Source organism: Neopelma chrysocephalum, unplaced genomic scaffold (genome assembly GCF_003984885.1).
Source record: "Neopelma chrysocephalum unplaced genomic scaffold, ASM398488v2 Primary Assembly neopelma1_23, whole genome shotgun sequence".
NCBI lineage: Eukaryota > Metazoa > Chordata > Aves > Passeriformes > Pipridae > Neopelma > Neopelma chrysocephalum.
In genome coordinates, this window is record NW_020897691.1 from 35,002,118 (window position 1) to 35,025,871 (window position 23,754).

The window sequence follows — 23,754 nt, forward strand, 5'->3', positions numbered from 1 at the left end:
TGCTTAAGTTTACCTTTACCTTTCTTCTTAGGTTCTTTGGACAGTGGTTTATTTTGTGTTTGTGTGTAGATATTTCTGCTGTGTCTTTTGCAACCGGACATGCCTTTCTCGTATTGGCCTTTTTAGCCACCAACGCGCTTGCAAGAAACGTGGGTAGAGCCCTTCCCAAATCTTCGTTCGCGAAGCCTAGCCATGATGATGTGTAGATATAGATATGCATATCAATTTTTATGTTGCGTGCATCTTTTTGAGACCTCTTAGACACGTGTGAGCCTTGTACAAATTAAAGCTGGAAATGAACCCTCTGTACCTGCTTAGTTTGAAGCTATTATTATAAAGACTTTTTTTGTTGCTTTGGTTATGCAGTAACTCTGTAATTGTAATTTCTCCAAGTTGTAGTGTTAGTATTATAAACAACATGGTCAAGGTAATCCAAATTGGAAAATCCCAAAATTCAGAATTATTAACAAAACTGAATTTTGAGTAGTTTTTTAATATGGTACCTGTTTCAGTTCCCCTCTATTTTGTTCTTCTTGATAACTTTGAGACCAGTAGCACAGTTAGCAAAGGATTGCTCTTACAAGTTTAATAAACAACTACCTGTTTGTTTTGGTTTTTGTTTGTTTGTTTGTTTGGGTTTTTGTTGTTGTTGTTTGGTTTGGGTTTTGTTTGGTTTTTTGTTTGTTTTTCTTAGAGGCCCATATATACTTCCCTGAGGGAAAAGCTGCAGCAGAGGGTCTTTATTCTATGTGGAAAGGATACTATTAATAATACAGAGGAGAGGATCTAGGATTGATTAATAACATCTAAGTAAGTTGGAATTTTAAAAGATCCTCTGAAGACATAAAATGATGACCTTTAGTTTTCTTTGAAAAGCCTGATGTCAATTAAAAAACAACTTCAGTGACCCTAGAAGCTTTGAATATATTCATCACACAAGAAGTGACTTTAAAATTCTACATCATGCAATTGCTTTTATGAGCTATCAGGCTCATGTTTTGGTCTTTTCTATGATTTCTTGTAATCCACATTTCTGCCTGTTAAAGGTTTTCGTTCTAACCTTGGAAATGGTTAAATGCAGTACTACAGTGTGCACTTCCATCAAGGAAACTACCAAGACTGTTCTAGATCAGTTTAAGTACCTAGATCAAAAGACTGAAGTAGACTGTGTGGAAGGTAGGAACACCTCTTAGATGAGATTAGCCTCTGAATAAGTTTCTGAAGATGATTATAGGTTTTGTCATCACTGACACAGAAATACGTTTGCTGCAAGATTTACTGTTGTCAATAGTGAGAGCACTGTTTGTGTTCCGGTTTTCTCTAATTTTTCTTAGGTTTCCTTCACAGCGAGATGAAAGTGTCTGTCCTCACCCTGCTTTTTAAAATGGTATCTATACAGGCAAGTACTGCATAGGCATCTGTCTAGTGAATCTAGTGGCTGACATATCAAATTGTCAAGTAACTTTGTTTTCCAATGTTGATCGAAGCGCAAATGAGGTATACTGTTTTCCCTGCTACTGAGAAGCTATTCCTGAACCTTCCTGTTCGTCAGATGCCATCTTGTAGAGTAATTTTATCTCTTATCGGTTGTGTCTTTCTACTCTCGAACATGATTATCATTTAGCTTAATGATTTCTTTCATCTTTAGTGTTCATGTCTTTGTATTTTAGTGGATCTCCATCTTATTTCCTTTCAATATTTGATCAGTTACAGTAATTGAGAAAGCCTTTTCTTCCCTGTTGAGAGAGAGATTGTTCGCTCCTTTGGTCACCCTTTGCCTCTTTCAGAGCAAGTTCATCTTTTCATGTGTGTGTGGTGTTTGAGCATGGGTAAAGAAAACTGCATATAGTATTTTAAAAATAGATCACGGAAGCCTTTTATGTATTGATATCAATAGATCTCTTTCTCTTTTGCAAATACCTCAATTAGGATACCTAATATCCGATAATATCCAGTTCCACCTTTTTGTCACCTGCACCTGATGACTTCTCAGTCTGTAGTAGAAATTCTTGATTAGTTTCTAGGTGCATGAATTCAGATTTGGTGCTCATCCCATTTCTATTACTCTTTGTTTACTCAGTCATAGAATAAAATAGCATAAAAAATGATGCATTAGCACACTCCTTTTTTTCATTGGGAACGCTGTTTTTATTGAATTAGCTAATTTAAGTCACACTCATGATTTTGATACTAAGATGGGTTTTATTAATAAACACAATACTTGTTCTTTGGGAACTCCCCAAGTAGTTAATATCTAGAACTACTTGGCCTTGAAATGTATCCCATTGTCGGCTGCCTTTTTAGGTAGTTTCTTGCTCACCTCAAACTTATTCCCATCATTTCCATCTGACGAAGTACTTAGAGTTATTATAAGGTTAAAATTTCAACACAAGCAGGAGATCTGTGTTCAAAATCACTTATTGGATAAGAAAATCAGGATAGTTTTTTTAAACACATTTTTCTTTATGTTCAGCGTTTCAAAATGGGGTTTTTGCATGCTTTGGATTAACAAGTCTGCAAATGCCTTGTCTCCTTTCCATTTCTCATTTATGAATGTATGGGATGTATTTGCTAATTATCTGATATAATCTCTGAGTTTTACTTGTATCTGACTTGTGTTAGTTTCCACTTTCTGAAACGTGAAGCATTTCCATTATCTGTGTTTGTTCTTTCCATGATCAGTATCATAACTGTTATTAAAACCTGATGTAAAATATTTTAGATTCTTATTTTTGTCTTTATGTTTTAAGATATCCTACTTCTGCTTTCTTGTTCTTGTGCACTCTCTTGTGCTCCTTCTCTGCCTAGACAATCTTTACTGTCTATTTTGACTTTCCATGCAAAGTCTAACTCAGGATGACTGCTGACACTTTACATTTCCAATGCTTCAAGCTCCTATATCAATTCTGTTACCAACTTAACTTTTTCTCAGGCATCAGAGACTTTCCCTTATGACCTCCATCCTTCCCCTGCTATAAGAGACATTCACTTGTGGGGGAAATTCTCAGTGTCCCTTATGAGAGAACTTATTCATCAGACAACTGAAGAAATTACTAGCAATTCTGCATGTAGTGTGTAGCCACCTGGGAATCCTACAAGCTGTTCCATGCTATTTGGGTTATCCAAATGCAGCATTTTAAAACTTCAGGCTGTGCCATTAGCTAAGAAAGGTAATAAGCAGAGATGCTTGTACAATTCTCTTGATAATAATGATAATAATAATCATCCTCTAATATGTTTACATGAAACCCACTGAGCAGGACAGTTAAATTTCACAGATGTTGACAATTCACAATGATGTCCTTCTCTATGTCTTTCTGCCTAAACTGCTTTGTGTGCTGTTACCAAGAAAGAAATGTACCGTAACTCACCTGAGACACAGGTTTTTATTAGCATTTTACTGCAAGTTGGGTATGATGGAACTTAAATTTTAGAGCAACATTAAGCTAAAAGACTGTTAAAATATGATGCTGTGTTCATTTAGTAATAAATTTGAGTAGTTGCAGATCCTTTTTATATTCAGGTTGTTATTTTGTAATAAAATGTTGTCAGGTACGCTGGGATCTTTCAATTACTAGGACAATGTACTGATTTCTTCCTTCTAACTTTAGATTTGAATTAACAAGTCTCCAAATTGATTTACTTCTAAACAAGATTTAAGAAAAACAGTACTAGTATTATGTTTCATTTATCTATTTTGTATGTTTAAAGTTTAAAGCAATCTGTGCTGCAGGAAAGCTGGAGACAATAATTCACCACATCTCTGAAGTCGTTCATGTGGTTCTAGGTATAGCTAAAATGCACGTTTGTGAAATGCTTTTATGGTGGTGAATGAACATACAACTGTATCATAAGAAGGTGATTTGTGATGACTTACCTGTTAGATGTACGTGGCGTGTTTAGAAGTTAAATATTGACAAAATTCTAGTCAAACATAGAAGTCGTTAGGGTAGATGGTTGCTACGATCGTGATGCAAGTAGCTCCAAATATGTTCCCATGTTTTCACACTATTGGCGTCCCCATCTGCTTTAATGAAAATGTGGTTTCCGAAATCCCTCGTTTCTTTTTAGGTAAGCCTTAGATTAATACTTGTCTTTGAAACACTTGTCTCAAATTTGCTGGGTTTTTATTTCCATAGCTGTGTATTTGGTTCTACCATGTATTCCTTTCTGATTGCATCTTCCCAGTGCATTTTGAATGACTCTGCTCATCTCCACTCTTTATGTACCTATGAGCTACAGCAGCTCAGTCCTTGTGGTCACTCCCTCTTCTGCTGCAGTCTGTTTCTAGACAAGATTATTTTTAGACATAAATCTTACCAGCATTTCTGTTTGTGGCTCGTGCGCATCATTTGTAGTCTACACTATCGTTTCTGTTCTTGTCTTGGTGTTGAGCACCATTGCAAGTCCAGCGTGGGTAGAGCAGAGCTCCTGTTCTTGAAAAAGTATCTTGAACTTCTGGAGCCAACATTTCCTTGGTCTGGCTCCTGCTGCTGAAGGACCAGCTGCTGTGGTACCCAGTCTTGACAGCCAGAATGTAACGAAGAGCAAATCTTATGAGGAGAGGCTGAAGGAACTGGGGTTGTTTAGCCTGGAGAAAGGGAAGCTCAGGTTTAGAGAAAGAAAGAAACAAAAAGAAGAAAACACTTCCTGCATGGTAGAAAAAAATGTTTCTTTCATTTGCTGAAAAACAGGAATAGATTTAAGCAGCTATATTCTTTAGAAGATTTCTTGTCTTGACAGATACCTGTATAGCCAAAGGATAATATAATTTAAAATTAATTTTTTTTTATTTCCCCTAAAATAAACATCTGTAAGGTGAAAAAAGGGAAGATTCATTTCTCTCAAATGGGCCTTGGAACCTACTCCATTTACTATTTCACCATTATAAATTGATTCTTGGCAATGTATATACTAGTGCTGCAGATGCAAGCAATTTCCAGATAAAACAGAAATTATCAATCATTCTTGTGACTAATGTGTGGAAAGGGAGAGGGGAGGAAAAGTGATTCCATGGAAATTATATTTTTGGGAGTACTGCTTCCCAGCACCTCCTGAGACTAATTTAATCTGGCAGAAGGATAACTTCAGCAGCGGTGCCTGCTTTAATGTGCTGTCTAATTAGTCATGAGACCTAGTTTTCTTTTTGGCAAGCAGTAAATAAGCTTGGGTTTATTTCTGGATTACAGGACAGTAGTTGAAGTAACCATTAGAAAAAACATTTTGGTAAACATTTCTTTGAAAACACCCTCATTTCTGAAAACAACAGCCCATGAATTTCGAGCCAAGTGAGGCAGGGATCCAAAGGAAAAGAGAATTATTGGTAATAAAATAAATATGTAGTGATCAAGAACTGTGTTGTCCACGCAAAGAATTGGACCAGCTGCACAAGCTTCCTCCTGGCATCCTCAAATCCTGATGTTCATCTTTGACAAGAAACCCATTATGTTTGTGTGTCATTATTGATAAAAAGAGTGATTGGGCATTGGAATGGGCATTCTCACTGTCCCTGGAGGTGTTTAAAGAAAGACTGGACGTGGCATTTAGTGCCATGGTTGAGTTGACATGGTGGTGTTTGGTCATAGGTTGGACTGACTATCTGTGAGGTCTTTTCTAACAGAGTTGATTCTGTGATAACATCTTTTAAGATAGACACTGTTGGCAAGTGGGATGGATAGGTGGGATGGGCAGCTGTGTGCTGAGTGTGGGACAGAGAAAGTAGGTAGTGACGGGCAGCTGTGCTGGCAGAACAGCAACTCATGACGTGGAGGCTGCCCATGTCCTTATTTAGATATTTTTAAGATAATGTTGAATCAGTGGCATCTTTTCTTCTCTGGCCTGTTTAAGGATCACTTGTTTGCTATTTGACCTGTTTGGTGGTTTTGTTGCTGTGTTCGCGTTGTACAAGCACAGAAGTAACAAGAACTTCTCTGTTTCTCTGCAGCTTTTACGAGAGTTGAAGCACCCAAACGTGATTGCATTGCAGAAAGTTTTCCTTTCTCACAGTGACAGAAAGGTTTGGCTGCTGTTTGATTATGCTGAGCATGATTTGTGGGTAAGTACAGATTTCCCTGTGTGTTTGTAGTAAGAGCTTGTTCAAACTGACCTGTGTGTGACATACCATTATATAGGCAGACATGCATAAATTTCTTGCTCTGTAATTAAGGGTGTAACTGACGTCCTGTTATTTTTACACTTTAAAGCGTGCAAAAGACTATGTAGAATTTTTCGAAGTCAGATTGCATTTTGAAGTGAAAAGGATTTTCTTACAGGCTTTAATTGGAGTTAAAGAAAGCATTTCTAATTGAGATCTTCTAAAACTGAGTTTGGAAATCTGTTTAATATTTTTTTCTGCCGTCTTGCACATGCACAAATGAAAAAAATAAGGGACTGTTTTACAGAGTTCTCTAACTGAGATGTAGTGCAAGTCACCAACATTCAATCAGCTATATTCAGAGAATTTGGGACAGTATGAGTGGAAAGAAAATAAAAAACAGTAAGCTAATTGGGTCTACTGATGGACTATCACTACATGAAAGAGGCGTAGAGACTTAGATGTCTGTTTTTAAGTTTCCAGCAAAATATAGTATGATTTGATTTAATCTGTTGGAGAGGATGACAAAAATGTATTGAACTCAGTTGAACTCAGATGCAAATATTCAAGCCCCACATCTGTTAAGAAGATGTGAGTTCTGTGAACTTGGATTTGTGTTTAAACCCAAAAGATATCAAACACCAAGAATAATCAATATGTTTATAATTCCTTTGAAAATATTGGCAAGGACAGGAAGTGTTAATATTAATTCCAATATTACTTTTTAAGGCTTCAGTAATATAGAAGTTGCTATTACTAATGTTAGTGACAAATTGCTCAATTTTTTTGTACTTAGATCTTGAGCTGATGAGTATGTACTTGTAAATGACGCAAAATTGTAGTTGGAAGGAAAGTAAACTTAGACCATGCAAAAAGACACTTCTGGCTCAGAACAAGTAAAGTCATGGTATTTCATTCACCTTCATAAGCTTAAAAAATATTTAATTTTATTTCTCTTACGGGCTAGCACTTCTGTATTTTACAAGTTTTCTTCATCAATGTTCAGTGTAAACTGAGAGTTTTGTATTTCTTGTAACTGGTGGCAGTGATGATAAAGAGGAATGCATCAGCTAAACCTCTGTATGACAGAATTTATTTGTGCATCAAATGAGTTTACCCATTTTATAGAACAATCGCAACAAACACATTTTACTGCTACATTTATTACCATGTTTTAAACACCTTTTTTTCTAGCCTTTTCCATTTGATTTTATTTTGGATGTGTGGTTTTTACACTACATAATGATTTTTCACATGATTTAAGAGCTTTAGATGAAGAATCACTGCAGCTTGTTCTTACCACTCCTCACATCTGGCTGGGTATTGGATAAAATCTCAGTGATGTTAATTATTTTCTATTATTTAAGACTGAAATGTTTGTTACAACAAGGTATTTGGTGTGAACTGGTCTCCCACTTCCTTACTTTCTCATGTTTGTTTTGGTTTATTTTTATGGGACATGCTACACAAATCATTTCTCCTTTCCTGTATAGTTACCCATGTTTCCTCACTTCTTAAACCTTTGCCAGGAATTTTTTCCTCCCTTGCATAAAGTTGGCCATGTTCAAGGCACTCTTGATTCTGGCTTAACCTTGGTCCTCATTTCCTTTACCGTCAGCACTTCCCAAGCATCGCACTTAATTCCCCTTTTGTCTCTTTTGCTCACTCCCAACTTTGTGTCTTTTTCCACGCTGCCTCCTACACATGGAACAGCCTCCCAATTAACGTACGTAAAGATCCTTCACTATCCTCCTTCAAAAAACTCCAGAAAATCCACCTATTTTGTAACGCATTTCAGTAATACCAACCACTTGTCATTCTGTCTGTGTTGTGTTGTGTTTTGCATTTCCCATGCTTTACAGCTTGTGCCCTTTCAGCTCTTTGGGGCTGAATTTGTGGCAGGGGATTAGCACATTTTTTTTTATTGCTTAGCATCATGTGCTTCCCCAGCACTACATAAAACCAAAATAAGTCTATTTATCGTGGGTATGTCAGTTTGTAAGGATTTAAGTTTTGGAATTGTAGGTGTGTTGTCACTAGAGATGGAGATTCCTAGAGACCAATGTTTTGAAATGCAGGTAGCTTAGAGTTACCTACCAGAATCTGTAAGTATGGGAACTGTGCTTCTGTTCAAAGCTGCCCAGCTTTAGTAACTCCTATTGGCTTCAATAAGAAAGAGTACGTGCTCATCACGTACAAACATCAGATTAATTAAAATCATTATATTTTTCAGCTTCTGTACTGAGAACATTTGGCAAGAGATGAATAAACTATATTAGATGCTATCTTGTTCTGTTAATTTTCTAATACTGAAAAAAAATTGTCCTGTTCTAATGAGGAAAAGTGATGGTGCCAATTAAGCTTATTAAAAAGTTCTTTTATGGTGAGCAAGAATTTTTTTTTTACTTTGCATTTAATTTATGTGAATTAAACTGTTCGAATTTGAAATTTGAGATTCGATAGCTGCATACTTCAACATTTTTATAACATCTGTTGATACCATTACCAAGGGATGTAGAAAGCTATGCTAATTTGAGCTACTTTTGACAGGTGTTGATGAAGACCGATTGTGTTGTTCTTGCCTACTAACTTTTTTTCCAGTTTTAATAACTAAGTCTATCAAAGATATCTTCTTTCGTTATCTCTCAGCTTACATTATACAAGACAACGCAAAGCCATTCATGAGATTACCATACAGAATATCTAAGAATATAGACATTGTTTTGACAAATTGATTTATAATTAGTTTCCTTTAATTACCAAAATTCTTAGTGTAATACACAAATAATTTCCTTATGATTTTTCTTGACTATTTGTCTCTGTCAAAGAGAACCAGTAAAGTTCTCAGGCTGTAGGATGTGCCACACAAATTAATTTACAGTGTATTGTCTGCAGTGTCATCACTGCTTATATGTGCTCATGCTGTGAAGTAAAGATGCCTTAGCTTGAACCTCAGTGTAAAAGGAGCACCTGATACAAGGTTAAAAATATGTGTCCCCTCAGGTGCTATTGAATATCTTAATTCCTGATAGCTCACTTCAGTTTCATGCCTTTATATTACAATGGCCTGAAACTTTCAGCTTCAGATGTTCATAGCCCCAGAAACAACCATCTTCTGATCCTTGTCATGTGAGGGATGTTCCTTTTTCAATATCTGCTCATAAGGTCCTGAATGCTCTTAATCCAAATTGGACAATTTAGCAAACACAAAAAGAAATAAGCACTTAGCTAATGCATAGCTGAGTTAATCTTAAATCCCTGAGTGGAACTGATACTGTTTTTAAGTTACCACTCCAGTACATAGTTAGAACTTCATAGATTTACAGAACTGTGCATGGAATAGTGTAACAAGAATGAGTGTAACTGCTTCAAATGATACGTGTGTTTTTCTGCTATGTTAATTTTTGACCTTTAAAAATAAAAAGTTTGTTTTAAATACTAGAGTTATTGATATTTTATCACTAAATTTTCCTATTGCACTTTAATGTATGTTCTTATTTTACGTTAGTCTTAAGTTGTATACTACTCTCCATAACTTCCTATGTGAAGCTCATGCATTTTAAGACATTTTTCAAATTCATATCAAATTTATACATTACATGCATGATGTTTACTTAAACAGACTTTTAAAAAATTTGGTACAAATGAGATCTGCTCTAGAGGTGAATTCTGTTTGTTGTCAGTCTAATTACTTTTAGCCATTGGAGAGGTTATAATATTGAGAACTTTTCTTTTGTTCCCAGCTACTCTCATACTTGTAAAGCATCAGATTTTTAGGATTGAAAATATTTCTAAAGCACACATTTTTAGTACCACAGATAAGCACACATTCGATGTCTTCAATTTTATAGCCTCTGTATTTTTAAGTAGGATTTTTGATTCTAAGCAACGTTTTTGTTACACTTCTTTTTTTACATTCTGAATTAATAGTTTACCTGCCTTTCCTGGTTATGGCACAGAGTTAATTCTCAGACTCATTTGTGTATATAACTTCAAATCTCTGAGATCCCCTTTTCTAGAAATGTAACTAAATCAGAAGCTTCTGGATGGTTTTTATCTCATTCTGAAAAAGCAACATTTTTATCACAGTAAAATATGTTGAATGTGTTTTATAGTAATAAAAACCATTGTTGATTCTTAATGAGTGAGTAAATAAGTAATTACCTGTGATTTGATAATAGTGAATCATGATATATTCACTATTCAAGACCAGTTAAACCATGATCTGGATATTTTTTAGGTTTGGTTGATTTGATTCTCTTATTATTAGAGTCCGGTGATCTCTAACAACTAAATGCTTAGCAGCAAATAACACTGAGAAGTGTGGAGTTAAATTCATCTGGAAATTATTGTTCATGATAATAAAAATGTGTGGGCAGACTGGCTTTGTTCTATATGAAATTCTTGTTATGTATATATTCTACTTTTAAAAATGTAGGGTAGAGATTATTAGGATAGTCATGTGTACCTAAAAATAGCCATCACATAATGAAAAGGAGAAACTATTCTTCATACATGTGAATTTCATAACACTAGTTGACTCTCTCAGTATGCAAATAAATACACTTAATTTCAGTTAACAACATTTTGAATAAGGTTCTTTTATGATAAATGAAATTATGAGTGTTTCATACTGATTTGTGCAATTTGCTTAATCTCACAAATGTTGTAGAATAGCTCCGAGTTTTAACATATTCCTTAAAGATGGTGTAATCAGTTATAATTCTTTCTTCCACAGGCTTCAGTTTAGCTCTCAATAGTGAAGATAATTTGCGTGCTAGTTGATCACAAATATCTTTATATACATGAAAATACTTTTCTCAGTGTAGCAGTTTTATTTTTTCTCTTTTGATTTTTCTAAAGTCATGTCTATATTTTTGGTTTAATTCCATCCTGCTATGCTAGGTGATTCTTTGTGTATTCTTCTCTGTTTTATGTTTATTTACCACTATAGGATTCTACTAGCTGGCAGAAAAATAGAAGATTTGTTGAGGCAGAAGGAAATGGGCTCACATAGGTCTTTATGGCATGATTGATCCCTTCCAAATAAAATGGGTGGCCTTTTTCACCACTAAAAAAATGGTTGAATTTCTTGCAGAGGGCAATGCCATTCCTTGTCGATAGCTTTCTGTTCTGAGAATGTGCCTATCACATCCTCAGAACATAAACTTGCTTTTTCTGCCAGAGTTGTATGAATTTGAGGGTAGCTTATGTGGACTCATTTTCTGTACTATGAAGCATGAGAATTGGAGGAAACAGCAGGTAGGAACAGGCTTCAAAGACAGAGGCAAATGTGAACAGAGTGGAATGAATACCATGTGTGTCATATATATACACACTGAAAGGGTAGCTGAATTCTGATGACTTTTGTTATTGTTGTGTAGAGTTATTTTGACATATGTAGATCTGAAAGATATTAGAGGACCCCGAAAGACCCCAAGTAAACCTGGAAAAACTTTACTGAATCTGTTTACATCTTCTCTGTGTTTCAAAGCTTAGGTATTTAAAGCAAGTTGACATTAGCAAAAGTTATTGTATTAAAGTGCCTTTCACTGTTACTTAAAGTGTTGGGCACTTGTCACTTGGAATAGGGTTTTTCGTTAGGCAGTGTGGTTAATAACATTGTAAAGAAGATATTTGATGATGGCCATACACTGTCATAGTTTAGAGGGAATGTTGTTGAGGCATCCTTTTCTCCTCTCCTCTTCTGAAGGACAGTTTGTGTTGGTTGCTGTCACGCTTCCAAAATTGGAAACTAAAGTGATCACTACAGCGATACTTTTACCCACTTCTGTTTTGATTTTATTTTATTTTACTTGTGATAAGTAAACTGACAAAATTTTCTTTGTGTCTAAAACTTTGGTGTCTGAAATGAGTCCTAAGAGTAGGTATGTGAAACTATGATTTATTTTTGGAACAGCAAATGTTACTCACATTCATTGGTTCCGTCTTTGCTTTCTCTGTTTGAAAATTGTGGAAGCAATGTGCAGTTAGTTTTGATACCACCTTAAGATTTTGATTTGGTCTTCCATAGCCTTTTTAAATACTTTACACTTAATATGCAACAATATGTTGCCTTTATTCGGGTATTGATTGCTGAAGAGAGAAGATGGAAGTAATTTTTTGTTTAAAATGAGACTGGAAGCCAAATAATATGAATCTTCCTCTTAGCCTTGGCACTTATTTAATATGTATCCAAGCTTCCATCGCTTTAATATTAAAATGTAACTTTACTTTTTACTGGCAGGTTGACATAATTCCGTTTTATTCTCAAAGGCTGGATAAGGGATTGAATAGAATGCAGCAGTGTTTTTGCTAAAGTGTGGGAGCACACAGTTTGCTTCAGCTGGGAGAGGCAACTGAATTTGGCATGATTGCGTTTCGGTTTGATGGAGATGCATGTAATTTTGCAACGAGTATTGCCTTAAGCAGCAGAACTTAAGTAGTCAGGTTTTCTAGGGGCTTGTGTCTTGAGTTCTGTGGATTATCTCATGTCTGTTGAGGTGGGAGCTCGCACTAACTCTGTTTAGTCGGGCATGCATAAGGTCCCTCTGTTAGCTGGCTTCTTGCTTCTGTGAAAAGTTTCCAGATCTGACTTATTTGTTTGTTTTAACCTCTGTCGTACTGAACAGTAGTTCTTGGAATTGGGAATTGGATGACACAAACATAGAGAGAGTATGTTTGTATGAGACTGACTGACCTGGAAGCAGACTAAAATTAGGATCTTTTCAAATGCTCATTTAACTGCTGGTTAAATACTAAGGATTTGAATTTGCTCTGTGTTGTTATGCACTATGTTTACTTTGTTTGTGGTGAAGGATTTAGAAAATGCACATAGTTCTTCACTAACCAATTTTCAAACCAGTTTCAATACACTAGGTAACATAGAAGGCAGACAAACTACTAGATTTAATATTGTTTCATCAATCACCACCATATTTTATTTCCAAATGCTTAGTTGCATTTCACTTCATTTTATATCATTTATATGGTCTTGCCTTTGCTCATCCAGTTTTCCTTGCAATTTTATTACATTTTTTTCAAGTTGAAAATTGGGAATAAGCAGTTAGGAAGTAAAAACAATAGTCCCAGAGATTGCAAACAGCAAATTATAGCTTCCTTGCTTTTCCACACTGCTAATGAATGTGTACTTTAATGTTGGTCAGTGAAGTATTACTGAATTTAGAGTACAGACTTAAAAATGCTGCCACGAAGTCGATGCCTTATTTAAATGTAAAATAAAGTATATAAAAGCATTAGGAATTTTTTACATTATGTTTATTTTCAAAAGTGAATACTGAATTGGCTCAGAGGATTTGGAATCCAGTCAGCGTCAGCATGTTTTTAAGATTTAGGAATCTGAAAATATGGATGCACAGAAAGGGAAAGTGACTTGGCTACTCCTGCTGAATAGATTTTAATATTGCTTGCAATTTCATTTACCTCATATGACATGCGTTTTTCTTTCATTTTGAAGCATTTTAGATATATCAGAAGGAGAGCTTGAATCCACAGTGTTCTAATGAACTAATTAAAATGAATTTATGGCTGGGTTTCTGTTCTGTAGCATGTGACTGATATAGTGTGCACTGACAATTAAGGCTTTCCTAACTAGTTTTGCTGAATGAGTCTTGGTGTTTTCCAGCTTTTTTGGCAAGGTGATCTATCAGAATTTATGAGTTAAGTTATCTTCGGGGAGTTCCAGTGAAAAAAAGACATGGAGGATGCTGAAGGTTTTTGACCCTCTGTCTGCTTGTCATCTTGTTACAAACATGCCTCTGACTTGCCTGGATTGTGGAAGTCCCCGTGTTTTGTTCTTAGCAGTTATCCATTAGTGGTAAGATTCAGCACAGAACTTGAGCATACCTAAAGGTTGGTAGCTGCAGTGTCCAAGTGCACCTCCTGATTCCTGGAGAGAGAGCCAGAATGTCCTTCATACCTGTCAGGGTTCAGATTTATACTCCAGGACAGTCTTGATGCTGTGCTATTCTTCAAAAAGATTTATTGAATGAGAGGAGTGTAGTTTTAGTGTTTAAGGCAGTCATCTGGGGAATGGGAAATGGTTACAATTCCTGTAATTCATGTAGATTATTCCATGTCTTTATTAGGTCTGAAATTCTCACTGCTACATGCTGTACTTGAGGCTGCACTTGGGACTCTTCAGGAAGTGAAACTAGGAAAGAGTGCCTCATCCACTTGCACGGTGCACTTACGTATAAAGAACATCCTAGTTTGTGCTGATACCTGCACCTATTTCTGCACCTGAGGTCTTGGATTTAGACTGTTAAATGTTTTGAGATGGCAAGAGCACAGCTCCCTGCCATACCTGAAGTCAGCAAACTGTTCAGGTTAAAAAACTCCTTTAGCATTGTTGTACTGCTACAGCATCCTTTGCTTTGGAGCTTATTGTACACCTGATCTGCCTGATTACAAAGCTTTTGTCCAGTTGTTGTGACTATTCATTTATTTCTGCTCTTATTTATTTCTTTAATTAGTTAATTTGAGGAATAATTTCCCACAACAGTGGTAGGGCCATATGCATACATTTCTGAAAATAGAAAGAAATAAGAGAAAGTTTAGGCTTGCTGGCACCTATTTGCCTTTTTATTTCTTAGATGGACATTGCCATTAAAATTTCTGGTTAGTTTTGGTTACGTGTATTGGTCTTTCTTCATATGGCTAGTTGCTTACAAGAAATTGGATGAACTGCTTTTTTTAGAAAACTCTTTGTAGTAGTATTTGGTCACAAACACTGTGGATTCATTCCAGTGCTGTGGGGCAAATTCAGCTTTTCAGTTCTCTGGAGTATTTGGCCCTGCATTAGGTTTTTAGTTTACTTTTTATTCAGTTCTCTGAACTGTGATGTTTGCGATTTGATGGATATAAACTTCGGTAGAGTAAGTTGGCAACAATGGTTTTTATTTGCTTTTGCAGGAAATTGGATTTTATCTAGTGATATTGCTTGCTTCAAGCAAAACTATCAGTTTTAATTCACTTCTACAATTCAAAAACCCTTTCAAGATAGGAGCTTGTTTCCTTAGCCTTTCTTTCTGGGAGCCACATGGGAGGGCAGGGCTAGAAATCAGAGGGCACCAGCCTGATGTTGTCACATGCCTGACCTCTGGAGGTACTGGAGTGGCTGAGGTAGGGCCAGAGGCAGAGCCAGATGTGTTGTTCTTCCTCAACATATCTGTAGTTAATTATGTCCCATTGTGTCCCATGAGACCCTTTTTCAGTTTCATTTTCTTGGTGCCTTTATAATAAGGAGTAATGTTTTGTATGGATGGTAGTCAGTTTTTAAATGGGTATAGAAATCCCTTTTATCGATTACATGCACCTTGAAAAAGGGCAGGACTGGATTTATGGGTCTGTGTGTATGACCTTTGCCTGTTAGTACTGCTGTATTTTTCATACCATATATTAATGAATATATTAATTTGTGAGTTTATGGTATCATTACTGCATTATAAATCATATTGTTATTACACGAGAAGGTCATTATTCAGTGAGCGTTGTATGGTACTGGCAGGTAGGGACTCCCAGTTGAAGCTATGAGAGAGAATCTTCTTGTAACATGACAATAAAAATTTTTTCTAAGGAAGTGATTTTTTAAGGCATTCCATTTACAGTTTTCAGAGTGATTGCACAACTGAAGGATCAGGTACTAAGAGAGCTTGTCTTGTTTACTCATTGTCATGTGGGTATTAAAAACTGATAATCCTTTAGATTTATACTGGTTTTTAATACACAGCCATTGCTGTTGTACATGTAGTAGTGGAAGGCTCTGTGGGAACGCTGTTGATAGGGAGTAAACAGGCTTCTTTTATTTACTTGTGTTATTCTGCTTTTCTTATTTCTCTTTAAACAATATTGTCTATACTTGTGCTAAGTCCAATTTGACAATGGCTAAAGTACTGGTGACTGCTGGGGGTAGCATTTACCATAAGGAAAGATCAACTTGTTTCCATTTTCATTGGGAACCGTAGTGACAAACTTGATGGGAGTGGAGGTGGGAGGGGGGAGCAGAGGTCTAATGAAAGCACAGCCATTGGCTACCTCTTTAATCTGGGGAGGGGAATGATCTTGAACTAGACAAATCCTGTTTAAAGAATTGGGTAATTAGTAGTCTTGTCACTCCACAGATTAGCATTTTGAATCCTTTTCAGTAAAAATGCAAACTGCCTTTATTATTTCCATCTTTCAAAAGGCACATAATTGAAAACTATTGTGTTATTTGAGATGCTTCTTTGAATTGTCTTCAAAAAGATTTTTTTTTCCCCATCTGATTGAATGTATTTAGTTGTTTGTTGAATGACAGTATATTCAGATGGGGTTTGTGCCTTGCATAGCCCCATCTTGTCTGAGGATTGAAAAGGTAGAATGGCCTCACTCCAATTTATTTCTTGTACAGTGTAGCAAAACCAAACCTAACCTGTCATCTCCACAGTGATCTTACAATAAATATTAATTAGTTTATTAATATTTCATGATCTCTCAACAGTCTTTCAGTTGTATTTTTTTATTCTTTCAACTGACTAATGCTGGGGTCGCTTCTTGCATTCCGTGTTTTCAAGTGGTATTTGTCCTCTAGTGGGCTGACTGACTTCTGTAATCTAAGAGCCACCAGCTTGTTGTCATCATCAATGAAGTATGCAGCCAACACTTAGAAGCAAGAAGATAACCACTTTTAGATGTTTGAACATGATCTTACCCTAATGTTATGGTGAGGGTTTTTGGAGTTACTCCCTCCCCCCCCCTTAAATATTTTTAAAAATATTTATTTAATCTTTGTCTATTGGGATTCTGATTTAGCGGGCAACACTAGAGGAGTTGCAAATATGCAACACATCCTGGGTGTTTTTGAAGACAAGGAGGGAAAGTGTGAAAGCATAGAGTGTGATCCTCCTTCTGGTGGATACTGCTGGTTTGAAAGCTTCTGCTCTTACTTCTGAGGATAAGAGGATGCCAAATGGGGAGGAGGGAGGGAGGAGAATGTCTAAGACCCTTTACTGAAGGTAAGTAACCAGTATTTAGACACTAACAAAAGCTTGACAGCTGTTTTTTAAAGCAACTCAGAGAATGAAAACAATTTAAGAAAATTGTGAACACATCACTATTACTTTTAACTGCAAAATTCAACAAACTTTGTATTTCATTCCATTAATGTTAGTAGTTAAAACAAACCAAATAAACCAAAGGAAAACACAACCACCCACCTTTTTACCTATCTAACTTAGTTCATGTTTTTACTTGTTTTATTTCTAGCATATTATCAAGTTTCACCGTGCCTCAAAAGCAAATAAAAAGCCCATGCAGTTGCCAAGATCTATGGTTAAATCCCTACTCTACCAGATCCTCGATGGAATCCATTACCTCCATGCAAACTGGGTGCTTCACAGGGATCTGGTAAGTGTGGCATGTATTACCTGGTCAGGAAAGTTCCACGTGTATGTTGTTGGGTAGGACAAGAAAAGTCCCTATTAGTAATCTTGCATATCGATCCGTACAGCTCTTCCTGTTATTGTTGCAGGAGACCAATTGAGACTTTAAACATGAAAACAAACTATGTTTTCACATTGTTTTTATCTGAGTCATCTGAGCTCGGACAATGATACTAGATCCGGTAATAGGATTGCAGCTATCGATATCCAAAAACAGTATGTGAGACGGCTGATATATGTTGGTCGAACATTCTTATAAGTTTATGTGTGACTTTGAAAAGGCATTTAAGTAGGAAAGTGATTGATACCCTTGTACGTTGTTTGGCTTATGTGCAAGTTACCATAAAAGCTAGTGAAAGAATAGTTTTTCATGGAGTATTTCTTTTCCATGTGGTGTTTTTTCTGACCGTGGGAAGAGAACTATAAAAGAGTTATCATCTTGAAATTTCTCATGACCTGAAGTAGCTCTTTAAGTTGACTGCAGATTACAAGGGCAGCCAGTTGCCTTGTCTTAGTTACCCTTTTCCCTTTAAAGTTTTCCATCGCTCCTCATGCTGAACTGAAGTGCTACCACAGGTTACAAAAAGAATACTGATGTGAATATGCTGCCGCTTGCATTGTAATTAGAGTATTTGGCATGAGACAAACAAACATGATGGTTAATACACCAAACATCACTAGTTGGTATGGTAGGAAATGTAGTGTAATCTGGGTATAAAGCCACAGCTTTTATTTGGTTCTTTTCCATAGTTGCCCCAGTATGTCAAAATAGGGCTGCATGTCCAGAAACTTACAATCACTAATTAAGTTTTGTGAGACATAGATTGGTCTTGAGTCTTTAATAGTAAACAGGGGCTTGGATTAATTTTTGGATGTAGAGCAAATTTTTTTTGAAAGACATGAATAAACTAAGGCAGACTTGGAATAGAAGTCACGGACATCTTCTGAACTAAATTTTATCTATTTTTTGTTGTAATACTTAACAACAGCGGCCACAACGGGTTTCAGATTTTGGTATAGATCATTTTTTTACTTTGTTCTTTGGTGTTTATTGTCAGTTTTTCTGTTAAATTCTAAATGTTGGTATACTGGGGAGATGGAGAGGGCTCACCTTTGGAATAGTAGCTACGACCAAAAACAGGAAGCATGTACAACCCTGATTTTCATGATACAATTACTACTTTCCTAAGGAGACAGCTGTTGTTCTGGCAGAGTGCTCAGAAGTAATTAGCTACAGCTTGAGAAGGAACACCTGAGAAGTCTATATCCAACTATGTTTAAGGGAAATATGCATTCATGGAACTTTTAAATATATATACACTCAAATGCCATGCATATGAACTTGATATTTTGATAGGAAATACAAGATCTAAGTAATTAAGGTAATAATAACAAATACCCTCGAGAATTTTCTTGCTGGTGTTGCTATTTCCAGCCTGCAGCACCAGGTGTTTTGCTTGACTAGTGCTGCTACTTTACAGTTCTTATCTGTGGTTGACACGTTGCAGCAAAGCTGGTGTCTGATGTCTCCGGCTTTCCTCTTGGAATTTTGGGAGATGATTGTTGCTGTTACAAAAAACACTGTTTTTCATGGCTCTGGAATGATAGTGCTTGACAGATGTTGGCATAATTGAGAAGGGAGAAGAACAGAAATTTGTGAAATCTTTGTGGTCTTGATCTACAAGTAAATTTAGGCAGATGGATTCCGGGATACCTCAGTAAGACAAATGAAGCCATTTTGAAAATTGCTTTTATACGCTGGTGATTTAAAGGTGTATTCAGAATCCTTTGCCTTTTTAAAATTTGTTGTGGATTCCTGAAGAATTCAGGTACTTCAAATAGTTGTATCTTGAACATGGTAAGAAAAAGCCTGATGTTATTCTGGATGTGTCCTGTTGGCACTTGAACTTCAAGGTTAATATAATAATTTAGTAACCAGTTTAAATCCTCAGTGAATGAAAAGTCTTTTATATCTGTAATTTTTATTCATATGCTCATACTTGTGATTTTTGCTACTAAGCACGGTACCTCAGGCATGATTTCACTGGAATCGGTTCCTTGCGTAATACATGAATACCAGCTCCTCAGTGTCTTCTTAAGATGGGGAGCAGTTTTTTTGGTGTTTTTCTCTTAGCTGTTTTAATTTACATCTGCTGGAAAAAATATTTTTCCACTTTATGTAAACCAAATTTTGCATCAAAACACCTTGTACTTTCTTGGTTTAATATAGCTCTGTTCTTACTATTTTTAACATGTATTTGGATGTAGACCAAAGATGGTGACATCCATAAAAGTCATGTTATGCTTTTTTCATTGCTTCAAAATAATATTAAATTCTCCAAGAATATTTATCATAATATTAGTCAAATTCTCCTCGGCCATGGAAATGACCTCTATAATTTTTTTAACAAATGTTATGAAAAAACAGAAACATGCCAGATTAGGTATTTGCAGGAGTACCTGCTTAGAGAGGTATATGAAGAACATTGTTTAAATCTTAATTTACTAGTGTCTTAAATAAAAGATTTTTTTAAAGAAACTGGAACACCAAATGTGTTATTTAAAAACCTTAAAATTACGATGGTATTTTTAGTTGTTATTTTTAATATCAGCACTAGCCAGCAAAAGTGTGACAGGGTAATAGAAGTGGTGAACAATGTGAATTTGCAGACTTGCAATACATGTCCTGTCCTTGGCCTGAGCTGATGGATAGTTGTTACCACAAGGAGACAGTCTCGTTCCCCTCTTCACTGCTAGGGGGGGATGCTAGGCATTGCCATCCATGTTATTGGTCTGGCAGGTGATGCTCACCTGACTCATGGTGAGCTCGTTCATGGAGTTAAACACACAGAAAATATCCACTTTTCACCTGCAGAGCTTATTTTCTGCAGGTTTAGCTCCCTGAGGGACCTTACTGGGAACAGGAGTTGGTGCAGAGGCAGCGTGAGGCTGGAGGTGGTGGCAGAAAGCTCTACAGGCTGCTCTAGCATCATCTGCCATTAGATCATATTATTTTATTGTTAAAATACACTTTTTTGGGTCTTTGGAGAAAGGGCAAGTGTTCGTAAAAGATCAGATCAGTATAATTTTATGTTTGCCTTGACTCTCTTGTGATATAAGACTTACATCAGCTTGAACTATGCCAAAACAAGTTGAAATTTAGGAAAGTGCCCATATTGAGGCAAACACTGAATACACTCACACTCATACTTCTAGAAGTTTGAAAATAATTTAGTGTAGTGTATCTTTCAATGTTTTGTAATATTTAGGTTATTTTGTTTCTGGCTTCCTTACCCTGAGAGTAGCTGAAAGGTGCGAAGTGACTTTCAAGTTTGGTTTTTTTTTAATCTAAGCTGTTGATTTTGGTCAGTTAAAAAACATTCAGCTGTTAGGGCACTATTGAAACAAGTATAAAATATGGAACAGAAGCACTAGATGTCTGATTTCTTTAAATAGCATTGTGTCAGCCTGTAAACGTTGGAGTTGACTTAAGTCTATGAAAATCCATACACTTGTTCTCCTGTCAACCCATCTTGAGTGGTATTTTGTTGTTGGATTGCATGTCATTGGGCAATGACAATTTTGCCTTTTCAACAAAGCAGCATTCCTGAAAGCCGTGCACGAGAGGAGGGAGGATTTGCTGGCTCTGCTGGCTGCTGGGGCATTTTCTCATGAACAAGAGGTTAGTACAGATGGATATTGGAGAAAAAACAAAAACCTTTGAGTACTAAGCTTTTGGGTTTTTATAAATGCTTTATATACACTGTGGGCTGCCCACTTGAACAGGATCTAGTATTGTGCTCCATATCTTGAGTCAATAGCAAGTTAGAAGATGCAGCATTTGGAGTACAGTATTTCAGGGTGTTCTGATATCTTTGTCCTTCTCCCCCAGAAATGAAATATTTCGATTCTACAGGAACGTTCAGCAAAGGTCTTACTTTGCAGGGATGTCAAAAAATGGAAATTGTCCATATACTGTTTGAAGTGTCTGTTCATGTTAGCAACAGGAAGGATTGGGGCACTTTATTGTGCTAATAACCTCTCTGTAGATGGTGTTATTTGCTTAAGGACAAAACCAGGCAGAGACCATATCCTTTAGAACTTTATAAAAGCAATTTCTGTTTGTAATAGGTTGTATTTTCCTGAAGGGGAGGTATTATCTATGAGATGTTTGAAGTGCACAGAATCCATACTGGGGAATTAATTTAAGATTCCATTTACGTCCTTGAGCGTTTCTTTAGAATACTGCTTTGTATTATTAAAACTACAGGTTGAAAAATGAATGTTGGAAATCAAACTCACCAGAGAAATGCATATTTGTTTTGGTTTTTCCCCCCTTTTCCCTGGGATTATGTTAAATGGTCGCTTTCAGCATTCTGAAATTGAAAACTTGTTTGTTGCAATGATCATATAAACTAAGTCTGTAAAATAAGCTAAGTTCCTAAAGTGTTTTTATTATAAAGTTAAATACTTGTTGACTAAGAATTTCTCAGTTTCTCTTGTAATGACCCACTACAGCTTTAGAATGTTGTAATTGACTGTGTGTCATTTTGCAAATTAAGGAGATTAGTGTACAGCAAAAGTACAGCTCCTTCAGTTTGCAGTCTACAATGTCAGTATAAAAAGCGTGAACAGCAGTGGCAAGGAAAGGGTACTTTTCCTGTTTCTGTTTTGGGAGGGAATCGGTGGTGATATGGCAGACTTTTGCACGCAAGTGAATAAATCCTGAAGAAAATTCTGGGTGCAGGGTCCTTATATACTGCAGGACAGCTCTTATGGTGATATTCAGTGAAGAAAAGTCATTGTAGTGAAAACTCAGGGGTGGTTTTTGTCACTTAAAAAGACAGCAGACCTTTTAGAATTTTGAAGCTGATAAGTGGAACAACACAGTGAATCTTGTAATTGAGTTTTTTCCTGGAGAACAGTATGTAGTGGTTGTTGTTTTTCAGGGTTTTCTGGAAACTGCAGCTATCTGGAGCCTCCTGTCAGAAGTCAAGCGGAAAGGGAAAGGCCAAACTGAAGGGGTCAGACAGATGGTTTTCTGTGGGCATCTGCAACTTCTGTCTCCCTCAAAAGCACAGCCTATTCAGAAATGATTGAACTAATTATTTTTTCATCCTCTAACTCTGACAATTTGTGGGAGTTTTTTAAAAATATTTTTATCTTACTCAGAATATTTTAAATGATCCATCACAGTGTTTGTGTGGAATAGCAACATTATAGTATTATATTAAATATTATAGATACATATAATATAATTATATTAAATTAAATAAAGCTCTAATAATTTTTAGGTTTTTAGTTGACTTAATTGACTTTTAGTTTAGGGATTAACTAAAAAAACCAATCACTTTCTCGTTGTAATCCTTCTCTAGACAGTATGTAAATCTGCAGTCTCTTACCACGAACCTATACCTGGACTCTGCTCTGGAATTTTGCTGCCACATTACACAACTCACTTAACTTGTCTTTGCCTCTGTTTCCCAATCTGCTAGCTATTTATGGGTCTAATTTTAGCTTACTGCTTTATGTGCTGTGAAAGCAGTATAATATATGTGGTTTATGTAGGTAACTTATTTTTGTTGTTTGATATTCTTCTAATGAGCTGGAAGTATTAACAAAAACTAAAACTAAAAATCCATTGCATGTCGCATGAAGGCACCAGAAAACTTAAAATTTGAAGTGGATACTGACTTTTTGCTTCTGCGTTCATGTTTTCTTTTCAAAGCCTTTGAGAAATGGGTGCTTATTATTACTAGTTTATAGTATTTAACTACTCCCCCCTCTTCCTTCCTGTACCCTCCCAAGAAAATTTTCCAATAAATGATAAGAGAAGTTACCTAAAAAGTAGCAGAACTGAAGTGGTTCTTAAATATCCCACTCGCATTTTGTTAAGTAAGTGAACTGTGGGTTTGAAAAATAAAATGTAAAGTGACGAGTGTGGGAAACTCCCCTTTTACTAGCAATTCTAAAGAAGGATTTTTATGTGCTGATATCAAAAGTAAATTTAGATGTAGGTTCATGCACCCCTCTCTTGACAAGCAGCTGCTGTGTAGGAATGCAGAACTGTTGGGTCCTGCCTTCTGCCAGTAATTTTGCACTGGCTTGAAAAGCTTCTTGACCCTGTTGCATCCGTTTGAGCATGCACACACCTCCTATAAATAAATATCGAGTCAACCTGTCTACCAGTTTCTTTAAACTTTTTAAAAAACACTGTAG

General features: G+C 36.1%; 1 protein-coding gene across 3 annotated transcripts in view; it reads left to right on the top strand.

Annotated features, from left to right (window-relative positions):
* Window positions 1-23,754, top strand: part of CDK19 (cyclin dependent kinase 19) — a 114,020-nt gene that overhangs the window by 36,516 nt on the left and 53,750 nt on the right. For all 3 annotated transcript variants that reach the window (XM_027693199.1, XM_027693191.1, XM_027693182.1), the window contains 2 exons: window positions 5,945-6,055; window positions 17,360-17,500. In XM_027693199.1, coding sequence (XP_027549000.1) covers window positions 5,945-6,055; window positions 17,360-17,500 — 252 coding nt within the window. The remainder of the gene's footprint in view (window positions 1-5,944; window positions 6,056-17,359; window positions 17,501-23,754) is intronic.